At 43.3% G+C, this 18,101-nt stretch overlaps 1 protein-coding gene across 1 annotated transcript in view; it reads left to right on the plus strand.

The window, feature by feature from the left end:
* Positions 1–18,101, plus strand: part of UGGT2 (UDP-glucose glycoprotein glucosyltransferase 2) — a 459,065-nt gene that overhangs the window by 282,771 nt on the left and 158,193 nt on the right. The window contains exons 24-28 of the mRNA XM_077297152.1: positions 5,834–5,932; positions 6,774–6,876; positions 8,321–8,400; positions 10,042–10,231; positions 12,505–12,663. Of these exons, the coding sequence (XP_077153267.1) occupies positions 5,834–5,932; positions 6,774–6,876; positions 8,321–8,400; positions 10,042–10,231; positions 12,505–12,663 (631 nt within the window). The remainder of the gene's footprint in view (positions 1–5,833; positions 5,933–6,773; positions 6,877–8,320; positions 8,401–10,041; positions 10,232–12,504; positions 12,664–18,101) is intronic.

An 18,101-nucleotide genomic window follows, 5' to 3' on the forward strand; every position in this document is an offset into this window, starting at 1 on the left:
TTACTGAGGAAATTGCAAATTGGAAACACTTTTCTATCTTTTTATAGAGTTCTGCTTTGTGGGCCTCCACTATTTTCATTTTCAGAGGGTTAAGTAGCTGTTTAGAAGAACCCATGGCTGCTGTGTTTTGGCACAAGGTTAGGGGATGCTGGGTTTTTATAAAGCTTAGAAATTTGCATCACCAGGCTTTTGCGAGCAATAATCACAAACAAGCCATAATCCAAATAGGCTAATTAAAGTCTGAAACCTTGTTCAAAGTTATCTGAGCGCACAAATCTTCAATGGTGCCAAAACTTTTCCATCAGCCTATTTTTTTTGTACTGTATTTTCCGGCGTATAAGACGACTTTTTAACCCCTGAAAATCTTCTTAAAAGTCAGGGGTCGTCTTATACGCCGGGTGTCGTCTTGTACGCCGGGTACAGACCTATGTGTATATGGTGGGTGGGGGGAGTGGTCCCGATGACAAAGAGAGGGGGCGTCTCACAGGAAAGTGTGAGTGGAGTATCCCCCTACTACCTCATTGTAGCAGCGTGGGGTCTCTGTGCTGGGGAGCGGCGGCAACTGCTCCTCTTTGTGCCGCGTGGGTGCTGTGCTGTGGGGCGGCGTATCTTTGTTCAGCGTCGGGCCTCTGTGCTGTGGGGTGGCGGCGGCGTATCTTAGTGCAGAGTCGGGGCTCCTCTGGCATCTCCTCAAAGCCCGGAGGCACCGGCAGCTCCATTGCTGCGATGCGGTGGCCTCCGGGAAAATGGCCGCTGGGGGCGGCGCATGGTCAGATTCAGATCTCGTCTCCCGAGATCTCGGGATGAGATCTGAATCTGAGCATGCGCCGCCCCCAGCGGCCATTTTCCCGGAGGCCACCGCATCGCAGCAATGGAGCTGCCGGTGCCTCCGGGCTTTGAGGAGATGCCGGAGGAGCCCCGACTCTGCACTAAGATGCGGCGGCGGCGCCCCACTGCACAGAGGCCCGACGCTGCACGAAGAGGAGCCGCCCCACAGCACAGCACCCACGCGGCACAAAGAGGAGCAGCCGCCGCCGCTCCCCAGCACAGAGACCCCACGCTGCTACAATGAGGTAATAGGGGGATACTCCACTCACACTTTGCTGTGAGACGCCCCCTCACTTCGTCATCGGGACCACTTCCCCCCCCCCCCCCCCCCCCAAAGGCACATTATTCACCGGCCCTATAAGACGACACATGGCATATAAGAAGACCCCCGACTTTTAAGAAGATTATATATTTTAACTGGAAAAGTTGGGGGGTCGTCTTATACGCCCTGTCGTCTTATACGCCGGAAAATACGGTAATTTAAAAAATGTAAAACATGAAAATATATGTATATTTTTAGCCTAAAATACAAAGGAAATATTTCATCTTTAACTTTAGGCCTTTTAGAGATCATTTAATCTTCAACTTGAACTGTTCGCAATGACAGGAATTTAGACCAGGGGTGCCTATACTTTTTACATGTCACTGTATAATTCTCCAGGTTTATAAGCTATAGTCATCCCACCTGGCCAGCTAGTTCACTGCAAGTACAGAACTTGTCTGGGGGAGGTATTTGCACATTGGGAAGTGTTATCTTTACATCAAATACTGTAAATTAGTATTCCATTTTTAGTTTTCATAATGTGGCTTCCACCAGGGGTAAATTTCGAACATTTTCTGTCTTGTACCTCTGACATAGTGATAAGAGATTAAAGCTACCATAGGTCCTCTACAAGATGTCCAACTACGCTTTGAAAGCCATTTATGGCTAGTTGTTCATAAAAGTAGAGAATGACATTAGTAGCAAATCTTTCTTCTAACCTCTGAGCTCTAAAGCCATTTCCAAAAAGGAGTGTTGATAGCGGCTGCCCCAGCATGCTGCCTATGCAGCGGTGGCATCTTCCACATTGCAATACCCTTACAGTACTCTAGTCATAATAGTGATGCCAACATAGAATTCAAATCAACATAGAACATCCATTAGTGCAAAGAATATTTGGTGAAATTATGATTCTATATAGAAATGACAAATATAAATAAAGAATTTATACATTCGTTAATGCTACGACATGATCAGTAGCCAGTTGGTGTGCACTTGAGTGTACCCATTTTTTTCGTCAGGCTGTAAGCAAGATATTCCAGCACAGTGCTAGGAATCTTTGACTATCCATCTGAATTCTGAACACCTGGTTTTCAAGGGGTTAGAAAATCTGAGGCCCTAAAAAAGAAGCATGTGCCACATTGGGCCACCCTTTCAATAACTGATGCATGTAGATGCATCAGGTCTGTCCTTTTGTATGTAGGACAAAAATTAGGATATGAGTTGGATGTTTTCCTACTTATGTATTTCCAAGTACGGTATCTAACTCCTTACCTACATCCGCCGTATATGTACGGCACAAGTAGTTAGTAGGTGTATGGAGCGGGCTCACCTGTATTACAGCCAGGACCTTGCGCTAACAATCGCAGGTTTTAATCTGTTAAGTGCTGCTGTCCAACTTTGACAGCGACATTAGCAACGCGCACATCATTCTGTGTGCCGATCAGTGCTCTAATGATGCCAACGAGTTACTATGGCAGCAGGAAGTCTTTTTATTTGACATTTATGGAGCTCGCTTGAAAACCCTGCCTGTGGCCGGGCTTCAAAGAAGACTGTGATTTTCACTTTATGCAGCAAAACTGAGCCATTATTGTATGTACACAAACGATGAGACAATTGCATGTTATAGCCCCCTAAGGGAACTAACAACTAAAGTAAAGATGCTTAGGAAAAAATAAAAAAGCAAGTTCAAATTACCCTCCTTTTACCCCCCCCCCCATTAAAAATAATAAAAAAAATGCACGTGGTGCTGCCGCATTAAGTGTGATTTATCAACATCTACAAATTGACACAATTGGTAAACGGGAAAAAAATTTAAACTCGCCAAAATAATTATTTTTTTTTGGTCCCTGCTATACCACAAAAAATGCTGTAACAAGCCATCAGAATGGTATGAATAAAAACATTGTCTCTCTCTGCAAAAGTAAGCCTTTACACAGCTCTATCAGCTGAAAAATGAAAACGTTCTGGGTCTTGAAAAATGGGGACAGAACCCCCAAATTTATTTTTAACCTGATTTATTTATTTTTCACCACTAAAATAATAAAAAAATTACATGTTTGGTATGCCTTAACTGTACTGATGAGCAGAATCACATTGCAAGGTCATTTTTACCACAAAATGTACACCGTAACAGCAATTATTAGAATTGCGCTTTATTAACAATTTCACCATACTTGTAATTGGTTTTCCCGTTTTCAAGAACATTGTGGTAAAATGAATGGTGTCATTCAAAAGTACAACTTTTTTTGCAAATAACCAACACAAAAACAGCAATTGGCAACATCAGAAAACCCATAATGAGAAAACAAGTTATCCACCTAAACCTATAGCTATAGCTTAACCTATAGTGCTAACCTGCAGGTAAATACCATGTCAAAAAATATACAGTGCAGATGAACAAATCGATTTGCACTATATTGAGCCAGCATCCACTATGATACTCCATGGCAGCCTAAGCAAAGCAGTTCAAACGTCCTTGGCCGCATTCGAACATCCGTCATCCTGGCTGCAATTACTGAGCCACAATGATCTTATCGCCATTAAACAACTTGATGTTTGTAGAAGTATTTCTCTGCAGATTAACTGTAACTTTAAGTAAATACTGTTTGCTTCCCTCTAAAAATCCTCAAAGGGAACCTGTCAGCAGGAATGTGCACAGTAACCCACAGAAAGTGTCAGGGCGGCGCCATTATACTGATTTAAAATGATACCTTGGTTGATGAAATCCGTCTTGTGCTCCATGGTGGCCTGTGGTGGTGGTGGTGGGGTCTTCATGTGGTGCTCTACTTGCACATTCATACCGATGACTTTTGACCGGTCACTGATCCTTCACTGACCTGCCCCCTATTTTACATACTGAATGAATGTAATATGTATTGGGGAAAAAAAATCACATTAAGCAGGCAGGCCGCGACTGCGCACTAGCATCTATCGGCGATTTGATGGAGGCTACGGCACATCTTGTTAGAGAAAAAAAATTTGCCTCCACCAAGATGACGCTGGTGATTCCATCTTGCTAGAGGAAAAAAAAAAAACGCCAGCAGCGTGTGTGAGCATCTATTGGATCTCCGATAGATGCTACTGTATAGGCACGGCCGGTGCCATTTTTTTTTTAAAGAAATGCATGTTATACATGCGCTCATGCTGCAGCACAATGCTGAGTGTGATATTTTGTTCAATACATATTACATTCAGTATGTAAAACGGGGCAGGTCAGTGAGGGATCAGTGACCGGTCAGAAGCCATACAGATGTATACCTAATCAGAGCACCACATGAAGACCCCCTCCCCGACAGGCCGCCCAGGACACGAGCATTAAGGCCATGTTCACACATTGCAGTTTTTACCGCGGATCCGCAGCGTTTCTGCAGCTGCGGGTCCGCAGCAGTTTCCATTGCGTTTACATTTACATGCAAACCCTATGGAAACCGCAATCCACTGTGCACATGCTGCGGGAAAAACCGCGCAGAAACGCAGCGGTTTACATTCCGCAGCATGTCACTACTTTGTGCAGAATCGCTGCGATTCTGCACACATAGGAATGCATTGATCCGCTAACTTCCCGCATGGGGCTGTGCCCACGATGCGGGAAGTAAGCGGATCATGTGCAGATGGTACCCGGGGTGGAGGAGAGGAGACTCTCCTCCAGGCCCTGGGAACCATATTTGTGTAAAAAAAAAAGAAATAAAAAAATGATATACTCACCTCTCAGCGCTGCACGCGGCCGTCCGGTCGCAGGGTTGCTGTGCGAGCAGGACCTGCGGTGACGTCGCGGTCACATGCATCTTTGGAACCAGACCGCCGCGTGCAGCGCCGAGGAGATCGGGACGTCAGAGGGGGAGTATAAACCATTTTTTAAATTATTTTTAACATTACTATTGATGCTGCATATGCAGCATCAATAGTATAGGAGTAAACCCGCAGCGGAAACCACAAAACAAACCACGATAAATCTGCAGGGATAACCACAGCGGTTTGCCCTGCAGATTTATCAAATCCGCTGCGGGAGAACCCGCAGAGGACCCGACTTACGTGTGCACATAGCCTAAAGGCCCCGTCTCACTTAGCGACGCTAAAGCGATCCCGACAACGATACGACCTGTCAGGGATCGTTGTTGCGTCGCTATGTGGTCGCTGGTGAGATGTCAAACAGTGAGATCTTCCCAACGATTGCTGCTGCGATCTCACTGTTTGACATCTCACCAGCGACCTGTACAACGATGTCACATGGGAGCTATTATGACGATTCAGTGTCTGAGTCGTCAACGAGGTCGTTGGTAAGGTGTCAAACACAGCGATGTGTGCTACCCAGCGGGACCTCAACGATCAAAAAAAGGTCCAGGCCATTCCGACACGACCAGCGATCTCACAGCAGGGGCCTGGTCGCTGCTATGTGTCACACATAGCGAGATCGCTACTGAGGTCGCTGTTGCGTCACAAAACTTGTGACTCAGCAGCGATCTCGCTAGCGATCTCGCTTAGTGAGACGGGGGCTTAACTGATACCTGAAAATAAAGATTAAACCACAACCACAAGACGGATTTCATCAACCGCGGTATCATTGTAATCAGTATAATGGCGCTGACCTGACACTGTGTGTAGGTTACTGTGCACAATCCTGCTGACAGGTTCCCTTTAAAGCTATATAATGTCCTGTATAATTTGAAATCATAATAGTTGTCCTGCATTTTACATTTGTTTTAGGTTCCCTAATATTAAAAAATGCATTCTTTTATTTTGAAGTACTTCAAGTGACCTGGTTATGAAAGTGGATTCTCTTCTCTCGTCTTTGCCCAAGGGAGAGTCCAGACACGATCTGAAGTTTGTGAAACAGAAACACAGGTACATTCTCCATTTACCTACCGTAAAGACACAAGTTTTGGTATTCGAAGCAAATGCCTGGACCAAGTTTTGTGTTTATATACATATTCTGTAGCTTGTGTATAAATAAATAAATAAATAAATAAATAATAAAAAAATAAAAAAAATAAAAAAAATTCACGTGTCTACTTGTTTTTATACGGTGAAGAAAATAAAGAATTTAACGAGGACCAGTTTGCTTTCCTGACATGTCTTTATTATTAAATAATTGCGTTCCTCATGAAATAACTTGCCAAGTAGTATTACCATCGGCCTGATAATGAGGTGTCTCAGGCTGGCCAATCAGTGATGACGGTGTAAGGACTACTCACTTCTTACATTTGCAATTTATTTACATGGGTTCAAGCAAAATAACTGATGAACAGTACAGCAGAGTTCTTAGAAACCCTGATTTAGCATTGTTTTTAGTCGGGGGATACTTTTGGGTATTTTTGAATACCTTGATCCGTTACCAATTTTATTCACTCAGAGCTTAAATAATTTCTTAACTAGTGGAGATATCCACCACGGCATAGGTTTACTGAGCACACCCGTGTCCTTTGGTGGCCCACCGGCTTATATCCAGTACAATCTCGTGTGATTCATTTCTGCCTCACTCTGCTCTATACCTTAGGGGCACTATTTTTCACAGTAGCGTGGTAGTTCTCCGTCATATATTTCAATATGTTGTAGATGTATTCTTTAATTTACAGTAACTCAGGCAGTGGTAGATCTAGTTACCCCTATGTTTTGTTTAGTTTCATATTTTACAATTCAACATTTTCTACAATTTTAGTTGTTTTGCATTATGTTTTTTTTCTAGTCTGATCAAAGTGGAACCCCAAGAAGAAGGGCCTTTTATAGATGTAGTTGCTGTGGTTGATCCTCTATCTCGAGAAGCTCAAAAGATGTCACATTTATTAATTGTAAGTTGTAATTTAAAACAGTTATGAGATATAAAAATGGTTGAGGTGCACAGTGTGATATTATTGCTCTTAAAGTGACTGTTTCTTAATGCTATTATTGGAAACTTTTTCTAGGTGTTCTGAGACCTGTCTGATCAGTGTTAAGGATAAGTTAATACATACAGTGCTGGCCCGTAAATCTAGAGGAAGGCAAACTTGTGCAATTTGTGCCGTGTAGCAGGAGTGTTTCGGATAATAGAATTATAGAAGAGAGTTGTTAATATACAGTACTATATAGCTTTGGATATTTAATCATTAAAGTTATACGTTTTCAAATGTTGTAAGGCTGGTTATCAAGAAATAAGTCTTTGATTATGTCTACTGTGCCTCTAGATAGGCTGCTACGTCCTGTCCTGTCGGAATAACTGTTCAGCAGGTATTATCATCATGGGCAAGATTAAAATGAAATCTAGACTTCTGTTACAAAGCTAAGCTCTAATAACACAGGATCTGCAATTTGGGCGGGGATGTTAACCCCTTAGTGACCGCCAATATGTCTTTTTACAGACCTGAAATATAAGAGACTAGCATCTCCCGATGGTTGACAATCCTGCAGCTGTCACCTGTACATTATAGCTGACAATTTGCTGCATCAGTCACGATCAGTGTTGATACCGACTATAGTCGTTTAACCCCTTAAATGCTGCTGTCAATAATGACTACAGCATCTAGATGGTTAACAGTGTGGGGGCTCTCACTTTAACCCCATCAGCACCCTGCGATCTTGATCACATGGTTCTGATGTCTGCAATTCATGGACAAATTACGGCCTTAGCGTCTTCCAGCTATAGCGGCCTACTCAGAAGTTAGAAAACTATCAGGTGGTAAAAATAAACTTCTTCATTCCTGTCATGTCACTTTGTATTAATTCCTGAAAAGCACCTGAAGGGTTAATGAACTATCTGAAAGCAATTTTGAATATATTGAGGTGTGCTGTTTTTAAATCACTTTTGGGGGTTTCCACCATGTAGGACCCCCAAAGTCACTTCAAAGCTTAATAGGTCCCTCAAAAAATACGTTTTGCAAATTTCCTTGAAAAAATAAAAAATTACAGCTACATTTAAACTTCGAACAAAATAAAAGAACATGTTACAAATAGTGCTGATAGTTTCTTGTATTTAGAACATATTTAGGCTACAGCTAAGAAGTGTTTTTTTTTTGTAATGTGAAAGGGATAAGTAATCTTTGACTAAGTTGCACTTCTTAAAGTTCTGTTTGTCATTTGAGCAATCTATGTTCCGCACATAGTACTGTACAATATTTCTATGGTTGCTGCTCTCACTTGGATCCTTTTTTAGGAATGTTGCATTGCATTTGTATCTTTGGATGAGCAATCTTTATTCTTTTTATTCTGAGGTTGAACAGTCATAATAATGTGTCCTAATATGCTTTAATTCCTTTTCAGGTACTTGGCCGTCTAATGAATATGAAACTGACCATGTTCATGAATTGCAGAGGGAAATTATCCGAAATGCCCTTGAAAAGGTAGCTTCTGAATTTCTAAATGTCTTTAGTTATATGACAAGTGACTAGTGCAAAAAGACGTATCCGTTTGTTCCTCTTAGCACGTTATTTGTTATCATATATCCTTTTTACAACATTTCCTGCAGATTATCTATTAGCTGGGAAACATTTTGCATATCAAAAATGAATGGAAAGTTCATGTAAAAAGACATTTACAAATCAGTCTGTGCACCACGGCTGTTATTTTCTGGTAGTAAGATGATTCTGGCTTATGTGTCTTTTTTAGTTTAATGCAGAAGCCGTACAGAAAATCTTTGATTTAAGGATTCAGTAAAAAATATTAACCCCAATTGAAAGGAAATTATGATTTCTTTTTTTTCATTTGTGTATGTAGGAGAATGTTGAGTGTGGTTTGCCTGTGAAAATTTTCATTGGCGGCCATGCTTCTCCAAACCTGGTGTCACGCCTTCTCAAAAAACACATTTGGCTTTGTATCTCGGCATCAGGCCCAGGAATTTTCCCAGAAATGCTTGTTAGACATATGGGGCATTTTGTATGCTATGTTTTTAAGGTAGTTTGTTTGTTGAATAATATTCATTGATGTATATAGGCTGTTTTAGATGAAAGTAAATGGTAATGGCTTGCAAAATATTGCAAATGTGTTTATATAGCATTTAAAGGGAGTGTGTCACACCCAAAAGTCAACTTAAACTACTTATACAGTCTTATAAGTCACTGCAAAAGTCATTCCATTAGTATAGTTTTCACTTTCTCAGTTCTTCAGAAAAAAAAAAAGGTTTTATTCCTTATGCAGATGAGGGTGCTCGATGAAGACTTTGGTTGGCCAAGTGCTCAATGCACCTTTCTGCCCCCTCAATCAACCTACAGCGCACCTCCCCTTACTTTGATTGACAGCGCTGGCTTGGCCAGTGTGTACGCTGCCTGAACTGAATCACCACCAGCATTGACACTGCGTTGTGTGCTCTCATTCATCTCATTTATGTCAGTGGTTATATTGACTTATAGGAGTCAGTCGTCACACCCTTCATTATTCTGAAGCCAAGGTAGCTAGAAAGATGACTGACACTGTGTGCATCCGCTCGGCTCCTGCAGTGTCAGTGTGCAAACTTTTTCTGAATAATTAAGGAAGTGAAATGATTTGCATAGAGCTAAATTCCCTGTTGGACTTTTATAAGTACGGTAGCTTAAATGGAGTTTGGAGGGTGAAGAGCTCTTTTGAGTGATGACATGCCTGGAATTCAGGGTAATTCATTCTGGCAGTGGAAGCTGTCACTCTGTGCCAGGGTATGGCAGTTTGCATATCTTACACTGCATGAAACTAATAAGGATGGAGTAAATGCGCCGACCACCAACGCTCACCCTAGAGGCAGTAGACATATAACAGCAGTGTTTGGGAGTGTTATTGACATATTGATGCATAATTGTTAGAGCAGGGGTTACTCAGTGAAGGTTACAAGTCGTGTATACACACAGAAAGCCTGACATCTCTAGCAGTGCAAATTAGTTTATTTAAGCCCTGCTTCTTGATGATCAGTCTATGTGATTCATTTAATTTTACCTGGTTACAAATTAAACTTTTATATCTATTTTTTAGTTGCAACATATCAACACATTGGAGTTATACAGTTTTTCTTTTTTCAGCTTTTATCGTCTTGTGCTCGAACCAGAATTGACATTTTTAAGTAACAACAGTCTCTCTGCGGGTCCGTCGGCTAAGTTCCTGGATATGCCTGAGTCCCCTCTGCTAACTCTGAACATGAACACCCCAGAGAGCTGGCTTGTCGAAGTGGTGCACAGCTCATGTGATCTCGATAACATCCATCTACAAGACGTGAGTCGTCATTGTCCACCTTACTGCCTGGTGGAGACATAGTAATGGCGATTAGGCTCTACTGTAACAGCCAGTTAGTTTTTATTATTATTTGATGCTAAATCTACATTAAATCTTAGTGCTTTCAGTGATAAATGTATGAAGTATGTGGGACTTTTCCAAAATCATAAAGTAACCAACAGGCATGTATGACTTACGGCTTCTATACTGTAATCTGAGATTAATAGTTAAAGTAAGGAGATCCAACAGAGATTTATCTCCTTGGTCTCACACTGATAAGGACCTCATACATCTTTGGTCCCTGATGGCTTAGGGTACCGTCACACAGTGCAATTTTCATCGCTACGACGGCACGATCCGTGACGTCGCAGCGTCGTATGATTATCGCTCCAGCGTCGTAGACTGCGGTCACACTTTGCAATCACGGCGCTGGAGCGATGCCGAAGTCCCCGGGTAACCAGGGTAAACATCGGGTTACTAAGCGCAGGGCCGCGCTTAGTAACCCGATGTTTACCCTGGTTACCAGCGTAAACGTAAAAAAAACAAACAGTACATACTCACATTCCGGTGTCTGTCCTCCGGCGTTCTGCTTCTCTGCACTGTGTAAGCACAGCGGCCGGAAAGCAGAGCGGTGACGTCACCGCTGTGCTCGTTTTCGGCCGGCAGGCGCTCACAGTGCAGAGAAGCTGAGACGCCGGAGGACAGACACCGGAATGTAAGTATGTACTGTTTGTTTTTTTTACGTTTACGCTGGTAACCAGGGTAAACATTGGGTTACTAAGCGCGGCCCTGCGCTTAGTTACCCGATGTTTACCCTGGTTACAAGCGAACACATCGCTGGATCGGTGTCTCACACAACGATCCAGCGATGTCAGCGGGTGATCAAGCGACGAAAGAAAGTTCCAAACGATCTGCTACGACGTACGATTCTCAGCGTGATGTCTGATCGCAGTAGCGTGTCAGACACAGCGATATCGTAACGATATCGCTAGAACGTCACGAATCGTACCGTCGTAGCGATCAAAATGGTACTGTGTGACGGTACCCTTATTCACAGGATCATTCACGTCCATCTTGGATCCATGATGTCTGTGTGAATAAGGCCCTGTTTTGTTAGTCCCTTGTATCAAGATGAGCAATATCTTCACCTGACTGGTAATGGAGCTGAAATGTTGTCAGCTCCAATAATTATGCTATGCCAGCACTTAGTGTGCACATGACAGAGCCCAATAATTATTCATTAATGCATTTACAATGCTTTTTACAACACTTTTTAAAAGAAGGAAAAACATTGCATTTTTCAGTATGTTAAGGTTTTCGGATAATCTGAAGTCAATTTCATTAAAAATAGAACCCAGGCAGGCTCATTACCTAAACTTGCACACTTATTCTTCTTCATCGACACCAGCTTTCCCGATTCAACAATTACAGGCTTTGAAGCTGTTACACATCTCTGAAAAATCCTCTGCATTTCTATCCAGCATTGCTGTAATTTCATTGCTTGCTTTTGATTTGCCCAGATTGTTAAAGCGTTCCTCCACCCTGGCACCAAAGAGTTACTATATATTTGTCATTTATAGTCATCCTACTTGGCTCCCTCTGTTTGCCGCTCCTCCTGAAATTGGCATTCAGGCCCATCTAAATCGAAGATGCCCACTGCTGTGGCACAGCGGTAAATGTGCACCGTGCCTTCTGTGCTGTGGACACGTCCTATAGACTGCAGCAGCCGGAAGGATGCAGATATCCTGGAAATGCCAGTCTCTGCAGTGAAGGCAGACAGAAGGCACCACGTAGGGTTTTCATGACAAATGTAAAGTCACTTTTTAGTGCCATCGTGGGGGGTCAACTTTTTTTTTTTTTTTGTAAAGAAAAGATACTTTTATCCTAGACCTTTAAGACATTATTCATAAAAAGTCGCCTGTTACCTCTTCACCTGGCTTATTGACTGTCCAGCTTGTTGTGATTAGTCTTTGTCTTTATTTCTCCTTTATGCATTTTACTGACATGTACAGGCTACTTGTCCCCCTGTCACTTTCTTCCTCTGAATGGTAGATTGCTGCTGACAATCACATAGGACTAAAACTTATGCAAAGAAAAAGTAGTGTTGCCTTCCCTAGCAGATAACACAGCAGTAACGCTCGTCTTCCCAGGCTAGAATGAGACAGTGACCCGATTAATTACAGAACCTCGTACTTATTTTGCACTGGTTTTCACAAAGAGAATTTTTAGTAACTGGCTCGTAGGCCACGTGACCGAACACTTGTGTTTTCCAGGTAGAAGGGATTGTTACAGCGAACTATGAATTGGAGTTCTTGTTACTGGAGGGGCACTGTTTTGATGTGACAACAGGACAACCACCTAGAGGTCTCCAGTTCACCCTGGGCATGAAGAATCATCCGGTCATGGTAGACACTATAGTCATGGCTAACCTGGTGAGTGTGTGAATAATGTGAATTCTGCCCGCAATTAGCTTAATTTAAAATAGTATATTTCCATGGTCAAGAATGGCTCAGTATTTGTTTTTGATGTGTTTTTTCATTGCATGCATTTTTTTTGTCACTTGAAAGAAAAGGCAATTGAAAGTTGGCTTCTGGGAAAAAAAAGTGATTTCCTGTTTGCAGATATATTGGGATATGTTCCCACAGTCAGTAAACACTGCGGGTTGGATAGTCTATGGGAAATTTATGCTGCGGTGACTGAGCGTCTCCCCATTGTAAATAGACATGCTGCAGTCTATAAAGACGCGCCACATGTCTGTTTATGCAGGTCTGCCGCCTGCGTCTCTGAACGCATAGTGGAGGTGGGATTTCATGAAATCCCATCCACTATGCTGTAACATCTGGATGCTGCGGATGTACGCAGCGTCAAACCCACAGCATTTTCTGACCATGGAAACATACCCTAAAAGCTGATAGATAAGCTGCAGATTGCGAAGAGTGCGACCGCTGGGACTCTTCTGTTCCCCAGAGTGAGGGTTTGGAGTCCTGGTTTGAATAATGCAGTGGTTGAACATGTTCATTACTTTGCACATTGCACATTGTCATGGTTCAGAAGTCTGCAGTCATTTCATGTGGCTGTAGACTTTGCTCTTAAACCCGGACAACTCCTTAAAGTTGTTATGATAGAGCACCTTATTTATTTAACCCCTTAAAGGGAATGTCAGCACGTTGATATGCAATCTGAGAGCAGCATAGTGTAGGAGCAGAGACCCTTACTGTTTCAATACAGCCAGTGTTTTATCAGCAAGAGATTCACTACTAGACAACTTGACACATGTAGGGTAGTCCAACCACACCTCCACCACTGATTAGCTTTCTGTCAGTAAACAATATACACTAAAAGCTGACTATCAGTGATGTGGGCAGGCTTATAAACTAAGTGATACATCCCTGGAATCAGGGTTTCTGACCCAACCTGCTGATGCCAGATTGCATAGCTAAAACCTGATTCCTTTTAAGGAGTGCATGATATTTAGTTTATACAGTTTCATTTTTTCCTGCTCCTCATTCCAACAGAAATATATTTTTTTATTTAATTTTCCATTAATAACGATACATGGACTTTTTCCCCCTTTTATGTTAAGCGGTTGAAAAATGCAAAACTTTGGGGGGGAAAAAACTTTAATTTTTTTTTATTTTTGCAATCATGGACCTCTATTAGGGGATGTTTTTTGCACTTCAAAACTGATGTTTATATTGATTCCATTTTGAGGTACAAATGCAGATTTTTATTTTTTTTTACATTGTTTTTTATTGCATTTTTTGAGAGGATAATGTTATGACTGACTAGCGCTGATTCTTGCTTTTTATATTTTTCCTCCCATTTTGGCATTACCATATGGGACAAGTATTTTTATATTTTGCTAGTTATTATGCATGCAGCAATACCGAATATGTACATTTTTTTTATGTATCCATCCATATGTATATATACTTCATGGTTTGTTTGAAGGAAAGGGGGAAGCTAAACTTTTTCATATATATACCGGTAATTTAAAATGTATCAAGTAAAATGTTTGAGGAGATACCTTCTCTGGGAGGTACCAACTGTGACTGTGGGAGTGAGAATGTGATACTATGCATCGTATTATTGGCAATCTGATCTTTGTACTTTGAAATGGAGCTGTGAAGACCAGGTCAGGATTTAGGGTGAAAAGATAAGTTTGCCTGATTTTTCATTGTGTTAAGCCACTGGTAAATGGAATACTGTGATCTAATTAATTTAACGATTTATCTTACAAAGTATCCAAAGCAAAGTACAAACACAGCATATTAATTTTGTAATGCATCCCAAGTGAAAATTTTCCTCACCTCCCAACAGGAGTCACAATTTTACTTTATTCAGAATTTTGCTATTTATCTGTTTTGTAGTGTTATAGGATGCTCCTGTGTATTTTACAGCCCAGAGAAAAGTTAGGAACATATCTGAATCTGATTGTGAAGGGTTAATTTACTACAAAAGGAAATGGCTGGCTGTGAAGGGTTAAGCCGGCGTCACACTAGCGAGTTTTACGGACGTATGAGAGGCGCAGAAAATACGCATTGAACTCGAGCGTGAGAAAATAATCAGAAAAATTCCCACGCTCGAGTTCATCTGAGGTTATGCCAGCAGGGGGCGCAGCACCGCAAGTCTAGGGACCTACGTTCCCCTGCTTTCCATTCATTCCCCAGATTTTACAGCCAGGAGCACATCTGCATTAGCAGAGCTCCTGCTTGTAAAATTATATAACCCCTTCAGATGGATTTACAGCATGGGACAAGACTGAACGACGGAAGGTATGGGATATTGTTGATTTTTTATTTTAACTTTGTTTTAGGTGACAAGGGTCTTCAATTGGAGTTAGAGTATAATAAACTATTACAACACCCTGTGTCTTTATTTCAATAAAATACTTTTTTCCTAATGTGTGTGTTTTATTAACCATTTACTACTATTGGATTAATAATGGATAGGTGTCTTATTGACGCCTCTCCATTATTAACCTGGCTTAATGTCACCTTACAATAGCAAGATGACATTAACCCTTTATTACCCCATATCCCACCGCTACACGGGAGTGGGAAGAGAGGGGCCAAGTGCCAGAATAGGCCCATCTTACAGATGTGTCTTTTCTGGGGTGGCTGGGGGCAGATGTTTTTAGCCAGGGGGGTCCTATAACCATGGTCCCTCTCTAGCCTATTAATATCTGCCCTCAGTCACTGGCTTTCCCACTCTGGCGGAGAAAATTGCGCAGGAGCCCACACCAATTTTTTCCGTGATTTAACCCTTTATCTTAACAGCTAGAGCCCCAAAATTATGCACACAGACGCTTGGAACATTACTAATGAGGAATATGTAAAAATATATATATATACTGTATATATGTTTTCATGAATATATGAGCCCATGGATCCATTGTATGTCCGTTTTGCAAGTCGGCGAGAAAATCTCGCTGTACGGATGCCATACGGATTACATAAGGAGGTTTACATGCGCAAAATACGCTGCCACACCCTGCCTACGGATGACATACGGATCACTATTTATTCAGTCGCCATGACAGCACAACGAGAGAGGGGATCCGCCCTTCAGGGACAGGAAACCTACAGACATAAAAGGGCGGTACCTCTCCCTCGCATCAGTTGGTTTCCTGTCCCTGACAGCGGAACCTCTTCAGGCAGGCCTTATGAAGAAGGTCAAAGATTAGGAAGAATCCCACTCCTGACAGGCCGATACAGGTGGCGGGGGTCCCCCACCTCGGCTTAGTCAGGAGGCCGGAAGCACCACACGGCAGGGGCACTGTTGGTGTCGGTGGTAGCAGGAGGAAGCAGCCTACATGGCGGGGCTGGCTTCTTTGGTGGTCTACAGAGCCGAGTACCTGGTGAGTATGGGGACTCCTCCTGGGTAGCCGCGTCCGCTGTGACTCGGCCGTCTGTTCGCATCGCCCGGGCAACGTGTGCATCGGTCGGGGGGGACCGCTCGCATCCTCGGTCGCGTCTCGCTGTGCTGGCTGCAGCCGCGACTGGAAGTGACGCGGCTGGGCGGTGCGGTGGGATGACGCGACGGGGCATGCGCAGTTGCGTCCTCCCGGCCAATGGCGGCGCTCCGGCGTTTCTGCCGGCTAGAGCCCGGGAGAGGCGGCGGGCGGAGGCGGAGCCCAGGGGTAGAGCGGACCCTATTGGCGGTACCGGTCTCCCCACTCCTTCTCCCTGCTGACCCCCATCCGGGGGCGGTACCTTTTCGGGGGCATTATTTAACTGCTGCATGTGGGCCACATGGTGTTCCTGGCCATTTCCCTGTACAATGGAATCGCCAGTCGGAACCCCACAGCAGCAGCAGCAGCACAATGTAGAATCAGAGGAGCCTGTGGTGATCTCCCAGCGTCGATCCAGTGGCAGCAGTCGCGCTGGTGGAGCGAGAAAGGCTCAAAAATCGGATTAGTCCTCAGGCCGTAAAGAAACCTCGGCTAGAAAGGACCCCCCGTCTACGGTACCATTCACTGCAGGGTGGGTAAGTGATCTACGTGAAAGTTCGATTACTGATTATTGTCCCCCCTTGTATTCCCTCTCTCCTTACTAGGGGAGAAAATGCTTATCTAAATCCAGGCATAGGCAGTGTGCCGAGTGTACTGAACCACTCCCTGATGGCCATAATAAAACACTGTGTAAATCCTGCATACAGCACCTTGTTGAGGTGGAAGTCCCTAACCTCACTTCTACGCTAAGACAATTAGTTAGACAAGAAGTGAGAGGTTCCATGAAGTTACATAAGAAGGAGGCCGAAAAGAAAAAAGAGGTGTTATCCCCGGTCTCGGTGTCGGATTCGGACTCGAATGAACCGAGTTCTGACTCTCTCCCATCATCGGTCTCATCAGAAGACATAGAGTCTAGTCGAGCCTGTTTATCGCTCGACAGCATCAGCAACTTAGTCAAAGCAGTCAACAGCACGATGGGGATTGAGGAGCCTCAGTCAGAATGTTCCATACAGGACATTATGTTTAGAGGTCTGGATCGAAAATCCCGGAGATCCTTTCCTGTAGTGGATAAAATCAAATCATTGATTTCGAGGGAATGGAAGAAACCAGAAAGGAAAGGATCACTTCCTCCAGCCTTCAAAAGGAGGTATCCCTTTGAGGATGAAGCATCATCCTCATGGGACAAAGTGCCAAAGCTGGATGCGGCAGTAGCCAGGGCATGCAAGAAAACTTCTCTTCCGTTTGAAGATTTGGGGAGTCTAAAAGACTCTTTAGATAGCAAAGCTGACGTTTTTCTTAAGGGGGCTTGGGAAACATCGGCGGGTTCCCTGAGACCAGCAGTCGCAGCCACTTGCACAGCTCGGTCGTTGATGGTGTGGCTCGGTCACTTGGAAGATCAACTCAAGGACAAGGCTCCCAGGAGCGAGATCTTAGCCTCTATGCCTATTATACAGGACGCCGCGGCTTTTCTTTCTGATGCATCGGCGGATTCCGTTAAACTCGCCGCCAGGTCTTCTGCCTTGTCTAACGCAGCCCGAAGAGCGCTATGGATTAAGTGCTGGCCGGGAGATTTACAGGCCAGGTCGAAGCTGTGTAACATTCCCTGCGAAGGATCGCATTTGTTTGGGCCAGTACTGGACGATTTACTGGATAAGGCCGGAGATAGTAAACGCTTTCCTTTCCTAAAGAGACCCTTCTTTAGACGGGACTATAATAGAGGATGGTCTAACCGTAGAAGATCTAACCGGGAGTCAAACAGAGAGTCTACCAGGTTTGACAACACCAGAAGAAGAGGTAGAGGATACATGTTTAATTCCTCCCGAGACTATAAAAAGCCCCAATGACTGGCGGACCAGGTGGGGGGTAGGCTTTTGGCCTATTACTCTACCTGGAGACAAATCACTAATAGTCCTTGGA

The sequence above is a fragment of the Ranitomeya variabilis genome, chromosome 3, assembly GCF_051348905.1.
Source record: "Ranitomeya variabilis isolate aRanVar5 chromosome 3, aRanVar5.hap1, whole genome shotgun sequence".
Classification (NCBI taxonomy): Eukaryota; Metazoa; Chordata; class Amphibia; order Anura; family Dendrobatidae; genus Ranitomeya; species Ranitomeya variabilis.